Below are 20,417 nucleotides of genomic sequence, written 5' to 3' on the forward strand. Positions count from 1 at the left end.
GGGAGGTGATTGTTCCCCTCTACTCTGCTCTTGTGAGGCCCCATCTGGAGAACTGTGTCCAGGTCTGGAGCCCCCAGTACAAGAAGGACAGGGAGCTGTTGGAGAGGGTCCAAAGGAGAGCCACGGAGATGATCAGGGGACTGGAGCACCTCCCCTGTGAGGACAGGCTGAAGGAGCTGGGCTTGTTCAGCCTGGAGAAAAGAAGGCTGCAGGGTGACCTCATTGCAGCCTTTCAGTACCTATAGGGAGCCAACAAACAGGAGGAGAATCAACTCTTTGAAAGGGTTGATAACTGCAGGACAAGGCGAAATGGTTTTGAGGGAGGGAAGATTTAGGTTGGATGTCAGGGGGAAGTTCTTTACAGAGAGAGTAGTGAGGTGTTGGAACAGGCTGCCCAGAGAGACTGTGGATGGCCCATCCCTGGAGGTGTTTAAGGCCAGACTGGATGGGACCCTGGGCAGCCTGGTCTAGTATTAAATGAGGAGGTTGGTGGCCCTGAATGTGGCAGGCGGTTTGGAGATTCATGGTCCTTGAGGTCCCTTCCAACCCTGGCCATTCTGTGATTCTGCTCTTTATGCTTCACAGCTACACTGCTGCATTGTATTGTTCAGTAGAAATCCCTACACTTGCACTGTGCCCATTTCCATGATGGAATGAACTTTCAAGGACCTTCCTTGCTTCTGGTAGGGTGATATGCTAAGATCTTTCTCAAATGAAAAAATGCATCAAGAACCCCTTTAACATGAACCTGAGAGCTTCACTTTCCCCTAACAAAAGCTTCTGCCTGCTCTTATTGGTTACCTCCTTTGTCATCATGGACACACTCATGAACTGTCTCATTCTTACCACTCCTGATAGGCGTCACATAGAAGCAACAAGCCTCCCTTATTAAAGTTCAGGAGTTGCAGGCAGTACCATTTATTATGGTGCCTTGGTTGTAGAAATGCTGAGTTATCAGCATATCAATCTGTCCTCTGTTATCTCCACTTCAGTTTCTGTTGTATGGCAATGGTCAGAGAGAAAAATTTCTCCCATTGCCAGAGAATCCTTGAACACAGTACCCCAACATCTTAAAATAGTTCTCTTATGTGGTACATGAAAAAAGCTGACTGCCTGGTTGTGCTGATAATTATCTCCTCAACTATTGTCTTGCTGTTAAACTTGTTACTACCTCCCCATCCTCAGTTGAATTGCACTACAATACATTGGCTAAGAAGACTACTTTCCCCTCTGCCGTGCATACCAGGTAGCCTGCAGTAATTACTGGGTTTTTTAAAAGAACTTATGTCTTCTTCTATTACTCCACTGTAGAACAGAGAGAGATTTGTATGAGACTGTTAACCTCACTGGGTGGAGAGAAGAGGGAATCTGACAAATCTGGCCTGTTCTGGATTGTCCAGAACTGTTTAAGTTTCTTTTTCACAGTCCAGATTTCCAAAATTGAAAGGCTTGCATTTTTTCTTTACAGCTTGTATACTATCCAGACATTATTAGTCTGTGGAGACTAGGCGAAGTATTAATTTCTATATGCGTCCAGGAGAAGAGCATAATTCTGTCCTTAAAACAAAATACTTAATGATGTTATTATTCACAGGAGAGATTATGTAGCTCATGAAGTGTTGCCACAGAAACTTAAAGAACCTGAAAAGCATGTCAAGAGTGATGAGAGCATGGATTTGACCTCTGTTTATAAACAAGACTATAACTCCTACCCTATCTGTCAAGTACCTCCTTGCCTCCCCTGTGAGACAAGAGAAATCTCCAGTGCCAAGATGAACACAAAATCCACTTATAAAGGTATGTATTCTTGCAACTTCATTCAGGACTTTACAAGCAGTTTCATTTTTGAAGAAGGCAGGTTGAAACAGTGTGCAATTCTGTGCAGGTGCACCGACAGATTGAATCTGCTGCAGACGCACAAAAATTTAACACAGAGATACAAGGTGGTGCTGTCAGCCTCATGTTAATGACAACATTGGGTACCTGTGAGTTCACCTCCTTTCCATATCTGGCAGACCTGCAGGCATCTGAGTAGAAACAGGCCATCTGAACTCCAGAATATGGGTCAATCAGTATTGCTTTTAGGATATATTGAACATAATGTTGTTTTATCAGTGGATTAGTCACTTTATATGTGCAGAATTCACTGGGTTTGAGCAGGTGATGAAGCATGGTATTAATTTTTTGTGGGCTGCAGAGTTAATATTTTAGAGACATGTATGGGAAGTACAGACATCCAGACTCCATACAGATGTCCAAAGCACTCAAGTTCTTCTGGTAAAACAGTGAACTGTGCACCTAACTGTGCCCTTATTTCTCAGTAGCAGTAGCTAGCTGTAGATGGTTTGGCTTTAGGGGACTTTGCTCCTTCCTCTCCACCAGCATTACTTCTCATTTGCATTCATTGGAAGAAAGATTTCAGCTATATAGTCACAGTAACAGTGTTAGTTTTGGTCAAAAGGAGCCCCCTTTTGCACATCTTCCAGCTACCCAGTGCTGCTAAGCAGATAACATTATTGTATTTTTTAAAATATTTTTTACTGTTTTATTTTTCTTGTGCAGTATGGATATAAAAACTGGTGGCTGGCACTGATATTTATTCCAATATACAGTAACAAATCTTTCTTATAACTCAGAATGATAAAGGAAGTAAAGAAATTGAACGTATATGAATGCAATCATGCAGTTATGATTACCCATCTGCAATGACTGAAAGCCAGACTTAGGTACAGCTGCATGTTTGCAATTTCAGGAACTGGAATTTTTACGTTAAGTATACAGGAAATACTGTCTATTTAGAATGAATTTCCTTATGAAGACTATGACCCACAGGTGTAAAACACACACATTTACACAAGTTTGAACATTTTGTTACGTATAGGCTACATCAGCAGATGGTGACCATTGGAATAGCCTCAGTGAAGCCAACAAAGAAAGACTGCTTTGCACAAACAGAGAATCTTTCCTTCTGTATTTAGATACCCTTAACTTCTCTGTATCTGGATCATACGTGTATCTTTGTGTTTTATCAATGCTTAGGTCAATACCTCAACTGTTACTCCAGAGCTCTAATGAAATGTAATATAGCCACATTTGGTTATAATTTGCAGTATTTTTCAAAATTGCAAATGGAAATCTTCATCCAAACCACCTGAAAGATCAAGTTTCATACTGAATTAGTTCACTTTTAAAGGCCTAGGTTCATAAAAGTGTAAGTTCTCATTGTGCTGTTCTCTGAATGTTACTAGGTTTTAGGTATTGCCACTCAAGGTGTGAAATTTTGTAGCATGCTATTCCATTAATTATCATAATTCAAAAATTCAAGCAGCGTATAAAACATATAAACGTGCTGCTTTGGTATTAAACCAGCTTTCCAATTATATTATTCTTCTCCTTTCCACTACAAACACCACGTCCCAAATAAAACTGGGTTTAAGAAGATGCTATTACATGAATCCGACAATTCAGGTCAGATAACTTTGCATCTTGAGGTTTTTAAATTCTCATCTTCACAGATACAGGTGTAGCTTTTTCCATCCATTTGGAGGTGTGTAATCTAATTTCAGCATTGTCTTCCTTGCAGTGAAAAGTGTGAAACCTTCCAACAACATATGGTTCATATCCTCTGCTCCTTTCTATACCCCATAATGTTTTCAAGATTGTGCTACATGGGAAACTATTAATATCTATGGGATAAGAATTAGACTTACAATAAAACTGTAACATATTTTGAAGGAGTAGTAGCACTATTGTCTTACACTAAATAAAATGAATTCATAATGCCTCTGAGGTCTCCAAATGTGTAGGGCTTGTACATTTTTAGAATTGAAGACAGACTCATTTGTCGTATTTCAAATATTTTGCAAAAGCTGTGGTTACATCCAAAATGTACTGAGTATTTTCCACCAAGGATGGGGGAATATAGATAGTTTTTAATGGTTGTCATCTGAACTGCTAGATCTCTGAACCAGCCCTTGCTCAGAGACAGGCCCAGTCTCACTAGCTCTCATTTTTTGACACTACTTAACAGATCCCCTATAATATCTCATGTCTGTGTACACTCTTGGTTCACCATACTGAAACGTCTCTCTAGAATAATGATGAACTCTGAGCAGAGGCACAAGGTGTGGATCCCACTAGCGGATGGTGTCTGGATCTCTCTTATTCCCCTGGTAGAAGCATGAGCACTTGGGGTGCTTTGATGGTGCTGGAACTTGCAGAGCACAAGGCCTTGGCTGTGGTGCCACTGGCAGCAGCAGCAAATGAGTACCTGTGCTGTTGTACAGGCCCACCTTCTCAGCTGTCTGTACTAATTAGCGGTTCACATAAGGACAGTCTTTCTCCCGGTTTGGCATCAAATGCTGTCCCACAGAGTCTGGGAGACTTTTCATGGGCTTCAGTAGGGGAAGGGTTTTGGACACAGAATGCAGGAAGCTCCCCAGGTTGACAGGCCTCATCTTGCCTTCCACTGCCTTGCAAGGACCTAAGTGTGCCTCACTGTTCTTACTGGGAGGAGTACAGCTCCTGTGGCTGCTCTTTCCTCTCTTGTTCCAAGGCAGAGCAGCTTGATTTAAACCAGAAGGACTTTAAATAGTCATCTAATTGGGGCAAAGAAAGGACTTTTTTGGTCAACTTCACATTGTAATGAACACATCCTTTGTGTAATTTTGTTTGTGCAGTACTGTGGCCACTGCTATTCAGAAGGAATAGCTCTATTTGGATTGGAGAGTTCAAATATCCTGATACCTCACTGCATCATTTACTCTCTAGTACTTTGAAATCCAGACTTCCTTCCTGTGCAGTCAGCTGGAAGCTTATTTGCCTCATGACTCTCAATGTGGTTTGAAAGGAGGGAAAAACGAAAAAAAAAAAGGCTTGGGTTTGCTCCAAAACTATTTCATTTCAACTTCCTACCAGTAACCATAATGATCTCTAGGGGAAGTTGCACAAGATTCCTAGGAAGGAAAAAAGATGGTCTTGTGGCTGCAGCACTGTTCTGAGAGCTAGGCAGCTTTGCAATAGATTTCTACTGTGAATGAGTGTAAATCTTTTAAGTTTTACTGCCTCATTTTGCCTGTTGTACTGCTGAGGAAGGAAGATATGAATACCCTTAAAATGCCTCCTAGAAATTCTCTTGGTCATGAATTTAGATAGCAGGATTAGGAGTAGGAGCCATCTCAGTGATATGATAGAATCCTTTAAGTCAGGGCAGTCTTGTTCTGCAAATTCTAGCAACTTTGCTAGTAACAAAGAATTGGAGGCATATATCAGCTCCATCTTTGTTCCTGCTTTTGCTGATGACAGAGAGGAAAGCCAAAAGCAGAATAAATGCCACAGAGCACAAAAGCTTGCAGACACAAGGATGCACTGCAAAACTCTAAATTCAGCCAACAGCAGGACGATCACATCTGTGTAGTTAGGAAAGCAAATCATCCTAAGAGAAGGTGTGAAGAGGAAAGGCAGCTCTGCAACTTGGTCTTTAGAGTGGAATGGCAGACATTTGGTTTTCCTTGTCCTGCTAATACTAAGGAGACATCTGTATGGCCTCCTGGAGACAAAGGCATACTCTGCCAGTTCTCTAAACTAGCCACAGTATAAATGCAGGAGGAGTCTGGAGTTCTTGCCATGGTACTTACATATTAATGATTTCTGGTTGACTGAGCATGAGGACAGCATTCAGTTACCTGAAGAAAACATCTCTGCAAGGCTTACAACATTATTTAAATTTTCCAGTTTTTACCATCTCTGTAGGCAAATATTGGGTACAGAATTATTTTCATGACACTTGCTGTCTTTTCTTTATAGATACTAAGCATTTACTGGAGTTTTCTAAAGTGGCTCTTTCAGTGGGTTTCTGACATGATTTGTCAACTTTTTCAACTCCAACAAATATTTGTTACAGTAGAAAATGTAATAAAAAACCTACAATGTTCTAAAAGCCTAAACTTGTCAAAGAACTTCAGATGAATGTTTAAATTGCTCCTATGTTTCAGATGACTATATGCCGTGGGATGAACCAAAGACAGAGATGATCAGACCAGATCATGGCTATCACCCATCAGAAGCAAAATTTGACCACAGAACTGTTGTTCAAGATGAGTATTTCTTCAGGGGACCAGTTGCAACTCAAAGCTTCAAGCCTCTGAATTTGATTCAGAAGAGCAAGGCTCCCTTTGAGAATATGACAGATTATAGAGTGAATTATGTGCTACGTCCTCTGGAGAAACGTTACGTCCATCAATATGAGAAATACAAGCCCAGTGAGGTCCCATTTAATGGCCTCACTACTAACAAAATTTCTTACAAAGGGCTGGCTGGTACGCCAGCCAAATTGGCAAAACCATACCAGCCAAAGTTACTCCATGATCCATTTTTCTCTTCAACTGAGTTTCAGGAAAAATACAAACCCTGGCCACAGCCTCCTATATTTACCAAAGAACCTATTCAATATGTTCCTCCTGTGGAGAAAATGGACCTTCATACCACTACTCAGTTACACTACAGGCATCTAAATGGCAAGCCAGCCAAGGCGTGTCTACCATTGGCACAAAATAATATAAGTACAGATCCATTTAACAGCTCTTCGACAATGAAAGAAGACTATAAGCCCTGGATGTGCAAGAGAGTAAAGCCTATCATTCATGCTCCGGAGCTGACTTTCCCAGCCAAACCAATGGATTGCTTGACTACCTTTCGGACCCATTATCTGCCTCAACCATTCACACTTACAAAGAGCTATAAACCACCCTGGCCAGGCCCTCGGCCTCACATTCCACTAAGTGGAAAAACCATCTATGCTACCAGCTACACACCAAAGGGTGTTGTTAGGTGTATAGCCTCTTACAAAAACCCACCTGGATATATCTTCGAGGGAACCAATGCTGATGGTCACAAATTCTATGTCCCTGCTTCTGAAGAGAAATGTCTACAAGGTTGCCACTGAAAGAGAGAATGAAAATAATTTTCTGAAGAATGGATTCAAAGAGCAGGGCTTCTCTGAAGCAGCTACAAACAACATCTTGATTTTTTTTGCAACCTTCTTTAAAACCAGTAAATGATTTTGTATTTGGAAAGATTTAAAAATAAACTAATATGCACACACTGGCTTTTTCTGAATCAGTTGTATAAATAAAAATTTAAAAGCCAAAGACAAGACAAACTGATTCTCAATATATTTTTTCCTTTTTCCCAACGACTACTTTTTATTTGGAAGAGATAACCTGCTCAGAAGGTAGCAAGAGAGTTAACTTACAATGGTGTAATTAATTGTTAGAATAAGAAGAATTCAGGCACCTCCATGATGACAGGGGTATAACAACCTCTTCAAGTGAATTATGTGATACGAAATCACAGCTAGAAGTAACAGCCAGACAGCAAATTCTGAGATCTGACCTTGTCCTTCACTTCCATCAAAGACATATACATACACCATGCACAATTACCAAGTAAAGAATTTTTAAGATTTATGTTTGTCACTCCAGGAAGCAGCAAGGAAAACCTCAAATTTGTCCTAGATTTGTAATTAGATGGGTTAACGCAGCCAATAGCCCAGCTGGAATGCCTCTACACCGTGCATGCAGCATGGGAAATAATCAGGAGCTGTTGGAAACCGTAGTGCACCTAGAAAAACCATGACCTAATCATTATCAGAGAAATGCGGTGGGATGAATCACACAATTGGAGTACTATGATTGTGAGCTACAAGCTTTTTAGAAGAGATAGGAGGGTCAGGGGACTCACCCTCTATGTGAATAGATGTTGATAAATGGGCAGATTGTGAAGAGCAGCCTCTGAGATACAGCCATGAATATTTTGAGAACTTGTAAGTGAAAATAACCAATAATGGACATCTGGTGGGGGTCTATTACAGGCTGCCTTAAGGGGAGCCTATTGATGAGGCCTTCTTGCTTCATATGCAAGAGGCATTGTGCTTGTAGGCTCTCATCCTGATGGGGGATTTCAATCACCTGGATGTCTGCTGGGAAGCTGAGGTGTAAGACATGCACAGGTAGTGAAAGCAGGGACATATGGTCTGGGAAAAAAACAGGGATGCTGTCTGGATGTGAGCGGGGGTTAGGAAAGAAAAGGAAAGGCATAGACAGAATTGAACTTGCTAAGGGATGTGAAAAATAACAAGAGCGGGTGCTACAGGAACAGTGGTCAGAACAGATAGGCAAAGGAGAGCGTACCCTTTCTAATAAATGACAAGGGAAAAATCACTTCAAAATATATGAAGAGAGCAGAGGTACTCAGCAAGTTCTTTACCTCTATCTTCACTGTCAGTCAGGCTTCTTTCCCACATCTCACATCTCTGAACCTCTAGGTGGTGGCTGGGAGAGCAAAATCCATCCCACTGGAAGAGCAGAGCAAGTCTGAGACTGCCTCATGAGATTGAGTGTGCACAAGTCTATGAGCTTGGATGATGTGCCTTCTAGGAAGCTGAAGGAACTGTCAGATGTGGTTGCTGAGCTACTTTCCATCACATTTGAAAAGTTGTGGCTGTCAGGTGACTGGAAGAAGAGAAACATCATTGCCATTTTAAATAAGACTGAAACAGAAAACCTAGTCTGATGGGCCTCATGTCTGAGATCTGTCTGAGACGATCAACAGATCCTTGCAGCAACTAGTGTTGTCTACTTGGAATTCTACAAAGCCCTTGATATGATTCCATACCACATCCTTATATATAAATTGGAGAGATGTAGATTTGAATGCTGAACTATTCAATGGATAATGAACTGGTTAGATGGTCACATCCAGAGGGTTGTGATCATTGGTTCTATGTCCAGGTGGAGTGTGGTCATGAGTGTTGTCCCTCAGGGGTCTGTCCTGGAACTGGCATGCTTGAATATGTTTATCAGTAGCCTGGATAGTGGGATTCAGTGCACTTTCAGCATGTTTGCTGATGACACTAAGCTGAGTGGTGCAATTGATCCAATGGGATGAAGGGATGCCATCCAAACAGACCTAGAAAAGCTGGAGAAGTGGTTCCAAATAAGCTTAATGAGGTTCAGTAAGTCCAAGTGAAGAGTACTGCAACTGGTTCAGAACCATTCCATACTCAAGTACAGACTGGGAGAACTCCTTGAGAGCAGTCCTGTGGAAAAGGATTTAGAAGTTCTGGTGGATGAAAAGCTGGATATAGTCAGCAGTATGCTCTTGCAGCCCAGAAGGCCAACAGTATTCTGGGCTACATCAAAAGAGGTGTGGCCAGCAGGATGAGAGAGGTGATTGTCCTCCTCTGTTCTGTCCGCGTGCTGCAGTACTGCATCCAAGTGTGTTATCCCCCAAAACAAGAAAGATGTGAAGCTGTTAGAATGGGTTCAGAGGATGCCAAACAAATAATCGGAGCACTGAAGTACTTCTTGAACGAAGAAAGGCTGAGGGAGGTGGCCTTCTTTAGTCTGGAGGCTGTGGGGAGACTTTTTTCCATCACTTGTAGGGAACTTATAAAGTGGAGAGAGACAAACTTTTTACATGGTCTAATAGTCTAATGGTCTAATAAAACAAGGTTGACAGGGGGAGGAAATTTTTTACTCAGAGAGTGGTGAGGCACTGGCACAGGCTGCCCAGAGAAACTATGGATGCCCCATCCCTGGAGGCATTCAAGGCCAGGATCGATGGGGCCCTGGGCAGCCTGAGCTGGTGGGAGGCAGCTCTGCCCATGGCAGGTGGGGGGTTGGAACTGAGTAGTCTTTAAAGGTTCCTTCCAACCCAAGACATTCTATGATTCCATGACTTTTCTGACTCAAAGTATATAAAAAACTCGTTAAAACCATCTGTGATAACAATGGGGAACATAATGAGTTTACTTGAATGATGAAAGATGTGGTTCCACAGAAATGAAAACTGGTTCGAGCTTGGGTTGCAACACTTTCACCTCCAGTTGCATTTTTTCCCCTATTATCTCCCATGCTGGCAACAACATCAGCAATGTCTGACTGCATTATCACAAGGCCAATCTGACTGAAAGCAAAAGAGTGCTTTAATCAGATTAAAGTTTATTTAATTCCTTTTCTTGAAATGAGGTACCATACAAATTACCATCTTCAGTGAAAGAGTTCAGTGCGCAAAGAAACACGCATCTGGTAGTTTAGGCTTAGTTTTTTTGTAGGGGCCGTAGAATTACATACCTATGTGCTTACAAGCTCTTGAAAGGGCTTCAACCAGTGCTATAGATTGCCAGAGATAGAAAGCATATTACCAGCCCTTTAATTATTTCAGATCTAAGAAAAAAATGTTGAAAAACACAATATTCTTCAGCAAGAACTGAGGATATTCATAGCACAGACAGAACCAATACCATTACTGGCCATGGTTCTCCAGAGACCACAGGCAGTTGGACTTAATGTATGAAAAAGGAAACCCTTCAATTGTGAGAGAAAAAAATAACTTTCCTGATGTGTGGAAAGGACCCCCCAGAGGGAGCCACATTATCTCAGCTGGAAAGAGACATTTGGGCAGAGAAATGCCAAGTGGGCTTGAAGAGATGAAGATCTTTCACAAAGAAGTTTCTGTAGTACCACCAGCAAAGTTTGCTTTTGGCTGATCCTGTTACAAATCCCACTTCCTCCCCATTCTTTGCCACTTTCCCACATTGGAAGTAGTAATTTGATGGCTTGTGCCTTTCTTCTTGTTTTTGTGGGAAAATGCTGCTTTGGAACAACCTGATTTTCACTTCTCCATCTGTCTGGATATCTGTTGCACAGATGTTTTAGGATGCATTTGGGAGGGAAGGAAAAGACATATTAAAGAGTTAACAGCATGCAGGGCTTTTTATTTCTTACTTCTTTCATCTCACTGGTGCTGTGCTTGGTGGCAAAGGGACCTATTCCCAGCTGGGCACACCAGAGGAGGGCCTGTATGCACTGCCCAGTGCCATTGCTTGTGCTTCAGGGGACTGCTTTTCCCAACCAGCAGACCCGTGCCATACTTTGCTTTCTGCTGAAGGAGAAGCGCACCCATGGGATCCTCCCAGCTGAATGTGATTTGCTATGGTTTGTATTCAGTGGACTAAGAGAAAGATTTTTCTTTTCTTTGTCTTTTTTTTGTCTTTTTTTTTTTTCTTTTCTTTTTTGGTAATAAAATCACCAGGTCGTCTGCTATTAGTGAAAACTGACTCCTTCGGAGTTTCACTAAGTGAAGTGTTTTAACAAGCATCTACCAACCTTACAGGCCATTTCTTCAAACCAGTAATTTATGCTTAAAAAGCCCACAAAACCAGCAGCCTATTGAATAGTGTAGGGGGAACTCCCCATGCAGCCCAAAACAAATTACTCCTCAGCAGAACCATTAACCCATGGGTGTCCAACCTTTTGGCTTTCCTGGGCTGCTCTGAGTGAAGAGGAATTGTCCTGAATCTCACATATACATATACACATATTGCTCCAAAAGGAATGCATCCTATTTATTTCCATGGAAACTACAATAGTTACAAAGAGAACAATAACATTATTCGATAGAACAAATTGTCAGCTACAAAACTCTATTTTTCAAAATAAGCATCACCATTAGCTATGTATTTTTGCCAGCGATGAACAAGAACCTGCATGCTGTGCTTGTAACAGTGTGCACCAGTGGAGGTGACCCACTGTCACTGTCACCACTGCTGAAATGCAAAACCCACCACCTCACTGTGCTCAGATCCATTGTTTGGTGTCCACAAGTGTTCAGCAAGCAGTGAATGTCAATCGGTGCAATAATTTCTGGATGTAAGAATTCAATCACACATCTTTGCTTCAGATGCACTACTATATCAGATGCCATTGTGTCAGGCTGCCCCTCTGCTGCCATGCTGTCACATGCAACAAGATGCGATGGAATATTGGTGGGAAGATTCAGCCTCTACGGCCATACCACCATCTTGCCTCTGCCATTGTAGGCCAACAAAATAAATAGGAGGCATTACTTTTGGATCAGCCCTTATAAAATACATAATACTGTTGATGAACATAAGCAACAAAACTTATTTAAATTTTTATTATTATTATTATTTTTATTAAAACATTTTTAAAAAGAGGGCAACAAAATCTAGTGGGATATGTGGCCTAGTTTTTGAGAAACTAATGTATCAGCCTGGTTCAAAGTGGCTGCAATTCTCAGTGAGCTCTCAAGGAGTTTGTCCGAGATTCATGATGAACCACTACTCTTCCTACTTCATCCTGGAAAACAGTTGTTCACAAATGCACATGCTCCCAAAAGTGATGATACGGATAAGATGTGGTTATGAAGCAAGGAGTATTTCTCTCTTGTTAAGAAGAGCTTATAAAAATCTGGTAAAGAGACACAATCAGATTTTTGATTACAACTTTACACATTCAATATCAAAATTTAGAAGTAATGTATTTAAGTCTACTGAAAATGGCGAAAATGGCAAATAAAATGAAAAATGGATGATTTTTTTTCAGCCATCTTGGAAGTTCTTCTCAAATTGCTTTATTAAAATGAAAAACACGGCTGCATGTTTTCTGTTGTTCACAGGACTGTGTATAACCAGCGTATCAAAATGCATAAACTTATTTGCTGTCAGTTGTCACTGCACTTTGCTCTGGTTTCAGCCCAGGTAAGGTTAATAGCACACTGGCGTTGGGTTTGTGCTGAGGAGCTAGGCCAGGCTGCTTGGTGGGAAGGACTGCTGCCATGACAGGACAGGGCAGGGGTGAGCTGGACTGGGCTACAAGTTGGACATGCCTGCATTGAGCATTTCCTTAAAAGAAAAGAAACCCACTCTGACTCCTCACTTGGAGAACTGGCTGTTGACAGCTTGTCTGGTTCAAGTTTCGGTTCAAGTTTTGTTTTTGTGCTTTTCCATAGTGAGTCTGCAGTCAAAGTAAGCTCAGACCTCGTGTGAGAACTAGAAACAGCAGACTGCTTTATAGCATCAAGGAGCAGTGAGTGGTTTCCCATGCCCATGTCATCCTAATCATGTGCGCATAACTGTGCTTACTGTACAGTCACATCCTGCTGCTACTTAAGCAAACAGTGTTCATGTGTAGCAAGAGCACAACACTCTGGTGCCCCTTTCCCTTTTAGCCACATGAAACTGCATACTTTTATTCATGTCTACACAAATCTAGTGCTTTTCTTTGCAAAGGGCTTATAGGCTTAAGAAACACTCTTTTTTGTTTGTTTGTTTTTGTTTTTGTTTTTGTTGCCCTAAGTAGCAACAGAATTGTTAGCACGAGAGATAGCAAAATGTACTGTGAACAAGTGGCATAAAGCTTGTTCACTATATTGGCTTGTAAGCTCCATCTGTCAGTTTCACAGATCTTATCCCTGGTTCCAGCCAGCTGAATGGCCTCCTGCTCCCCTGGCTGCTCAGCTGCCAGACCCACAGAGCTCTTTGGAGCTGTGCAGGTAAACGAGGAGGCAGTAGTGGCTCCAGGCTGTTGGCACGGGCAAAGTGAAGTGCTGAGGAGCAATGAGCGAGGGTGGGTTGCTTATTCTTATCTGCCACAGCTCATGGACCGACGAGCAGTGAAATTAACAGCAGAAGTAGGAAGAATGACTTGCACATTGTACAGATTGATACAGGTTCAAAAAGGGGCATCGAAAACATTCCCATGCAATCCTACGTTTCTGTGTGGCTGTAGTGTCTGCAGGTCTGCCAGCACATGCTCATCACTAACAGTACTAAAGGCACTGGTGTATAGTTGACAAGTGCGAGGGAAAAGCAGGTCTTACAATCATAGAATCATTGAATTTTTTGAGTTAGAAGAGACCTTGAATGATCTTCTAGTCCAACCCCCCTGCAATGAATGGGAACACATAAACTCCATCAAGGTGTCCTGAGCTCCCTCCAGCCTGACCTTCAATGTCTCCGAGGTTGGGGCTTCTACCACCTCTCTGGGCAACCTGTGGGTTTCCTGCATTTAAAAAAAAATGAAGTGCACTATCGAAACTGTCACGAGAGTGAAAAATATTTGATTGTAATATTTGATGGCATTGGAAGCAGACTTTCAGTCTTTCATTTTATGTCAGATACTTTCACTTCAGGTAGGAAGCTCATGCTTTGCTATCATTATCTCTGACAACAGTACTTACAAGTTGGTTTTTTGTTTTGTTTTGTTTTGTTTTGTTTTTTAAACTGATGAATAGCCATTATATGCTGTGTTAGTCTTGAAGTTTCTTGAAGCACAGAGCCCTCTTATAGGAGCATGAACTCTTGCAAGGATCAGAGGGAAGCAACTGCTGGTGATGGGCTTTAAGTACATTTTGTGAGTTTCTTTGTACTTGATTTTGACAATTTATCTCTCTCTCTCTCTCTTTTTCTTTTTTTTTCATTTGAAAAAAACTCTTCTGGATGGGCCTCACAAAGATACTTCTCTAAAGCTAAAGCACTTATTAACTCTCAGCCTTGCTGCCTCTGGCATCCAAAGCACAATTGATAGTTCAGTATGGGCTGTTCTAGATTTCATAGCCGCAGTGGTCAAAGAGAAGGCCTGAAGTTTGTGGTTTCATGGACTTTCTCGTTTCAGTCTTCAGCAGTGATCAATGAAGAAAAGATGAGACTTCACACTATATTTCCTTCTCAGAGGGATAAAGGCAAAAAAAATTTACTATTGTATAGATGTCTCAATGTATGAAGTTGAGAATGAGAGTAAGTAAATTGTATCTCAGTGAAAAGGTAGGGGAGCATAGAAACATGTAATTGAAAGAGGAAATGCTGTGCCTTTGCCTTTCCCCTTATATATGTAGACAAATAACACTTTAGGTTACAAATTACTGAACATAATTTCTATCATCTCCCTATAGAAGTATAAATATATATGTAAAAGTAAGAGTCTTATTGCAAGATGTGGTGAAAATGGCTAGGCATATGACTAGGTTTTAGATTTGATTTTGATTGACTGGAAAAAGTTGGGTGAAAGTGAAAAACAATGTGGGTGAAAACGCTGATAAGCCAAAAATATTTGTATTCGTAAATAAATACTGAGCGTGACAGTCAATACATAAGATCATAGATAAATTTATGTACTTTTAAATGAGAGGATGAAGAAAAATGTTAAGTTGACGATTCCTGTACGGTGGTCTGCTGATATGCAGGGCCATCATAAGCATCTGTGATTCTGATTTTCCCATCTGCTTACATTGGTAGTGTGTATGAAAATCTGGCATTCAAACAGTTTGAAAGCTTCCAAGTTAAAAACAGATAACCAAATGAATAAAGTTTATTTTGTATGAACTAGCTGAAATGACTAGTGACTCACTGACAGTTGTTGTTAAGAAGTTAGGAGGACTTTGATGGTCCTGAAAATCTGGAAAAGAGCTAGCGCTTGGCTCACCTGTTTGTACAGATTTAGGTTTCAGATTACATGGATACAGAAACAAATTTATTTATAAATCAGTGTTTGGGTACAGAACAGACAGTATGGTGATCATTACCTTTATCTTTAATAGGATAACTTGAAAAGAGGATGAGATGGAAGCAGTAGATAGAAATCAGTAATAATGTTGACACATGTCATTCTTAGAGCACATCATGATTCAGTAATCTGTATTCCACTAACCAAGTCGGTGTCTCTAAAAAGAAGCTGACAAGTTGTAGTAGCTATTTCAAATGTTAACATCACAGAAACCTCCATACTTCCTCTTCTACATCTAGTACTTAAAAGCTGAAATAAAGAACATACTGAAGAGCTCTGTGAGTTATACCACACTGGTGATATAATAGTATTTCCAGTGGCAAAAATAAGGGTTCTAGTCTTGCTAATATTAATAGATGAGGTGATACAATACTATTTCCAGTGGCAAAAATCAGGGTTCTAGTGTTGTTAATATTAATAGATGAGGGTATGCCAGCAGCAATACTGGGCTATGAAGTGGACAAGCCAAAATGTGAAGTGATTGCAAGCAGAAGCCTTGATCTGAAGTGTGAATGCAAATCATTCAAGACTATTTTCCAGCTACTGGTGCTACTTATGCATTGGAGTGAGTGCCCAACTACAGGAACTAAAAATGAGAGAGGGTGCAGATAAGCTAGCTAAAGCAATGGGAAGGGAAGGCTAGAGAGTCAAAATTCTGAAAGAAGCTGAACCAATAAGTTCCACCCTTGATGGGTGATAGTAGGAAAGATGGAAGATAGTAGGAAAAAACATTCCATGATTACTTCAGAAAGCTTTCCCCATGCCTTCTGTGGCTTTAAAGGAGTAACTTAGATGTGCTTATTTTTCCACGGAACAGGAAGCTGGGATAAGTCTCCTATTGGGAACCTTTCAGCACTGCATTTCTCTGCTTGTTGCACAACTGTTTTTCTTTCTCAGTGAAAATTAGTAGGGAGAACAAAACTGGAAGCTTGCTTTGAAGGTTCTGAAAGCATTCTGACTTGACTCGTAACAAGAGTCATATGTATAAAAAGGGAATAATTGTTCTCTGGAGAATCTAAGCTGGTCTGCTTTTCATTTTACATCAACACCAGCTTTTCTACTTGCTTTACTCAAAATGAATGACAAATTCCCATTTCAAATTCCCATTACATTCAGTTCTGTCACTTGGAAGTCTAAGGGCTGATCGTCAGCCTAAAACTGTATGTGAGGTATTATTTATTTCCTTGCAGTGCAGGTGTCTCAAAACATCATACTGGGTAAATTCTCAGTAAATCAAAACAAAATCACTGTTCCTTTTTTAGAAGATACATTATAAAGTTTGTTTGAAAAGGGAGACAGAAGAATCAACTTAGTTTTCAAAACCTTTGTCTTTTGTCTTTTTTAAGAGAAAATGTCTTTGCTTTATTCCTATTCCCACCCTCCCTAACACCCCCAAGTAATTTTCATCGTGACTAGGTTTTCTTCTAAGTGTATTCCTGATGCTTCAAGGAGTTGTAAGCTCTGTTACTGAAGGCAGCAGAGATCTATAAGGATCTATAAGATCCTGAATATTAGGTTGTGGGTGTTGCTTCACTCCAGAGATTACTGAGGAGAGTTACAAAATGTCTTTGAGAGTTTCTGTGTATGAATAATCACTTCTACTGATTTCCATGAACCTACGACCAGCGAAGACCATCTACTCCTAGAAGAGCTGTAGAGGTGGAAAAGAGTAAAGCAAGCGTGATGAAGAATTCAAAAAGTTCTCCAAGACTGGGTGTGGAATGTTAATGTCTGGAGACTTTTAGAAGAAATGACAACAGGGTAGCTCCTGCTGTGGGGAAAGAGGGTGATGGTGATCATATGTATTTATTGTAACAGCTGTTTGCTACCATTATAATACAGAATAAGGACAGCATGCTCCTTGTTTGGCTTTTGTTTTTAAACTTAATATTAACAGCACATCAGACAGCAGTAGTTAAGTAAGTAACCTGCATTACCTGTACAAAAATTATATAAATACAAATTTGCTGGTTTGCTTTCTTGTTAGAGAAAGAAAAATTCCTTTTGTAAAATATCCAGAAGTCTTATATTATTGAGATGCTGCCAAATCACAATTCACGGAACAAATATATGAAATTAAATTCACACTGTGCAGAGATGACACAACTGCTCCTCCAGATCTAATCACCTTGTTTATCCTGGGCACAGTTACACAGCTGCTATTCAACATGAATATAAATATGCTTTGCAGTCAAACAAATGTCAGTACTTCCCTGTGCTGCTTTTTGTTAACTACTGTATTAGAAATGTCCACCACATTCTTATAGTTCTTCTTGTTATTACTGTTATTATTAGTATTAAGGAATTGTCCTTTATTCCATGCATAACTATCAATTCACAAGTTAAAAATATCATCCTTCCCTCACATCATATTTTAGAAAGCTCTCTGTGCACAGTGAAGCAGATCCTCAATTAAAAGCAAGTGAGAATTTCTCTATTATCATTGATTTCAGAGGAACAAAATTCTGGGGAGATTTAAAAAAACCCAAACAAATAGTTTTATCTGGACAAAATAATGTACAATTATTAATATTGCACTTTTTATACAAGAAATCCTAATAAATATACAGAAAAGATATACATTTACATACATAGAAAGACATTCTTTTTTTTTAAATAAAAAGTTACACTGAAGCTTAGCAACACTATTTCTTGAAGACCCATTTGTAGTGAGAGCTACCACTGACATATGTATTCCGAAGCAATCAGAGACAGGTCTGTGTCTTGAACATGACACTGACCTGAGAAGTGGACTCCCAGTTTTGCTGAAAAAGCCACATCATGGAAGCTGTAACACAGCAGCACTTGGACAGCATTTCAATAATGCACCACAAGGCCTGAGCCCCACAGGGGATGAGGCACAACCAAGCCTTTAATTTAGAAATGGTCTTGAACCAAGACCTCAAATCCAGACAGATCACCTTTAAATTTCTTATGATGCTCAAACTCCCTCCTTTGCAAATCTCTTCTAATTTTAAGGCTCTATTCAGAGTAGAGAAGGGATTGTCCAGGAACTAAAAGGACAAAGCACTTCACTGGATGAATAACCACTGCAGCTGACCATGGAGAAAGATTCATAGACAGCATGCAATATGGTGATGTTTGAGGCTCACTTTTTAGAAAATCTCTTTAGGGTGTAGTACCTGGGTTTAAAAATGTGCAGCTTTACAGCACACATTTTGTTGTGTAACACAGCCATAGAGGAGCAAATTTTAAAAATTTTCTTAGTGTTAGTCCTCTGGGGCTAATGCTGAATCTATTCTGGTCATATTAAGTAGGAACAGCCAGCAATATCAGAAAATATCTACTACTTTTCTGAAAGGATTGGCCATTAGGATAGAAAATAACCATGTTAGTAGAAAAAAAAAAACCCAGTTCCTCAAATTTCTTATAAAAATGCCACCTCTGAAAGCACTTTAACTTTGGATACTGGTACTCCTACCTATTCCAAGTAAGTGTTAGTAGGAAGTAGGATGCCAAGCAGCTCTCGTTTCCACATCTTACCTGCCTGTGTTTTTTACAGGACAGCATTTGCAGGTTTGTCTTATAGCCCGCCTGCAGAAGATCATACTTTCTTTCCTTCTCCTAGATAATAGCTGACATCATAACCTTTATGCTGAAGGCAACACTCTTAGCTCCAACCCTCTCACACAAATGCAACTTGTGAGCATTTTCAGATATCTTCTAGACTCACTCACATTACACAACATGGCTCAACTTTCTCAGACACCAGACTTGATCCTCAAACATTAACAAGATCTCCCACTGAGATCATCTGAAGGCCTGTGATGAGAAGGACATAGAAAGGAAAAAAGAAATTCAATGTTGGATGTAACTGATAGATTTATAAAACAGTATCATATGCTTATATACCCAAATTAGTCTAAAACAAATGTAAGGTCTGTATACTGCACTGAAGAATGTCTAGTCTTTGTTTTGTTTGCCCCACCAAGTATCAGACAGTTTGATTTGTTTGATTTGGTGGTTGAATCTGATGCTACATTTTGATTTTGATCCACTTCTCCATTTGTCTGATGGTGTATTCCCAAGTATGTACATGGACTATGGTTCAGCCCCACTCCTCTCAGGCCCGGTGCCATGGGATTCATTGAATCTTTGTGATCTACCCTCCATGACCATGTTTTGCTGCATTCTGTCTCCCAGATATCTAAAAGGGAAAATTTGTCAAGTCCCTTTACAACAACAATTTGGTAAAGGGTTTTCTTTTTCCATTTTTTCTTCTCTTTTTTCCTTTTTAAAGGGAAATAAATAAATAAAATGAAAAAAAAAAAAAGAATTCCATTCCATTTATATTTTCTGTAGAAGTCTTTGCCTCAGTGAAGCAAAAGCTGAGATCCCCTTGTTCCTCCATTTTCATCGCATTCGCCTTCAGGCTTTTCCGCAAGTCCCACAGCAGCGTGATTTGAACTGGCTGAGCTGGCAGAGTTTGAGCTGCTTCACTTTCTCACAGTACCTTGTGGTGTCTCTGCACTCCACTGTCGAAGGGGAAACAAAAAGGAGAGATGGTGATGAAGCAATGAAAGAAAGATTTTTTCATTTGAAAGCAATTCAAAACAGTTTTATGCTGGGAGGTCTCACTGTGAGCATGATCTTGACTTACTGCAGACACTGAGTGGGGACTTTAAGCCACTAAAGGATCAAAGGGGAATGCAGTGGGCAGCTATGGCTTTCAGAGTGTGAAGATGGCTTTTGAAGCTGCTCCAACACTCAGCACAGTTTTTGCACTCCAGCACAGTTTGCCATCTGATGCTCTAGAAAGAGTTTCGTAATAGTTGTTAAACAGAAGGTGAAGTAGTAAATGAAACTGGAAATTCATTTCAGCAGAGCAGCTCTAAAAACCTCAAGTCAGGCAGCTGGACAAGATGATCACTGATGCTCCCTTCTAACTCTGTGTTTTAAGCCAGCAGGCAGCTTAGCATGACACCCATTAACACCACTCCTCCCATTCCCAGTGAAACGGAGGAAGAGAATTGGGAAAAAAACAAAGTAGAACTTGTGGTTGAGATAAAATCTATTTACTAAGACAAAAAA

The 20,417-nt window shown here is 40.4% G+C and overlaps 2 protein-coding genes across 3 annotated transcripts in view; one reads left to right on the plus strand and one right to left on the minus strand.

Moving 5' to 3' along the window:
- Nucleotides 1–7,148, plus strand: part of SAXO1 (stabilizer of axonemal microtubules 1) — a 27,245-nt gene extending 20,097 nt beyond the window's left edge. Inside the window, exons 3-4 of the mRNA XM_031609997.2 lie at nucleotides 1,595–1,797; nucleotides 5,994–7,148. Of these exons, the coding sequence (XP_031465857.2) occupies nucleotides 1,595–1,797; nucleotides 5,994–6,943 (1,153 nt within the window). The 3' untranslated portion in view covers nucleotides 6,944–7,148. The remainder of the gene's footprint in view (nucleotides 1–1,594; nucleotides 1,798–5,993) is intronic.
- Nucleotides 7,149–15,319: 8,171 nt separating this feature from the next.
- ADAMTSL1 (ADAMTS like 1) overlaps nucleotides 15,320–20,417 on the minus strand; it is a 413,510-nt gene continuing 408,412 nt past the window's right edge. For both annotated transcript variants that reach the window (XM_090131351.1, XM_090131350.1), the window contains one exon: nucleotides 15,320–19,861. In XM_090131351.1, the coding sequence (XP_089987477.1) occupies nucleotides 19,755–19,861 (107 nt within the window). In that variant the 3' untranslated portion in view covers nucleotides 15,320–19,754. The remainder of the gene's footprint in view (nucleotides 19,862–20,417) is intronic.

Source organism: Phasianus colchicus, chromosome Z (assembly GCF_987193195.1).
Source record: "Phasianus colchicus chromosome Z, bPhaCol1.hap1.1, whole genome shotgun sequence".
Lineage (NCBI taxonomy): Eukaryota > Metazoa > Chordata > Aves > Galliformes > Phasianidae > Phasianus > Phasianus colchicus.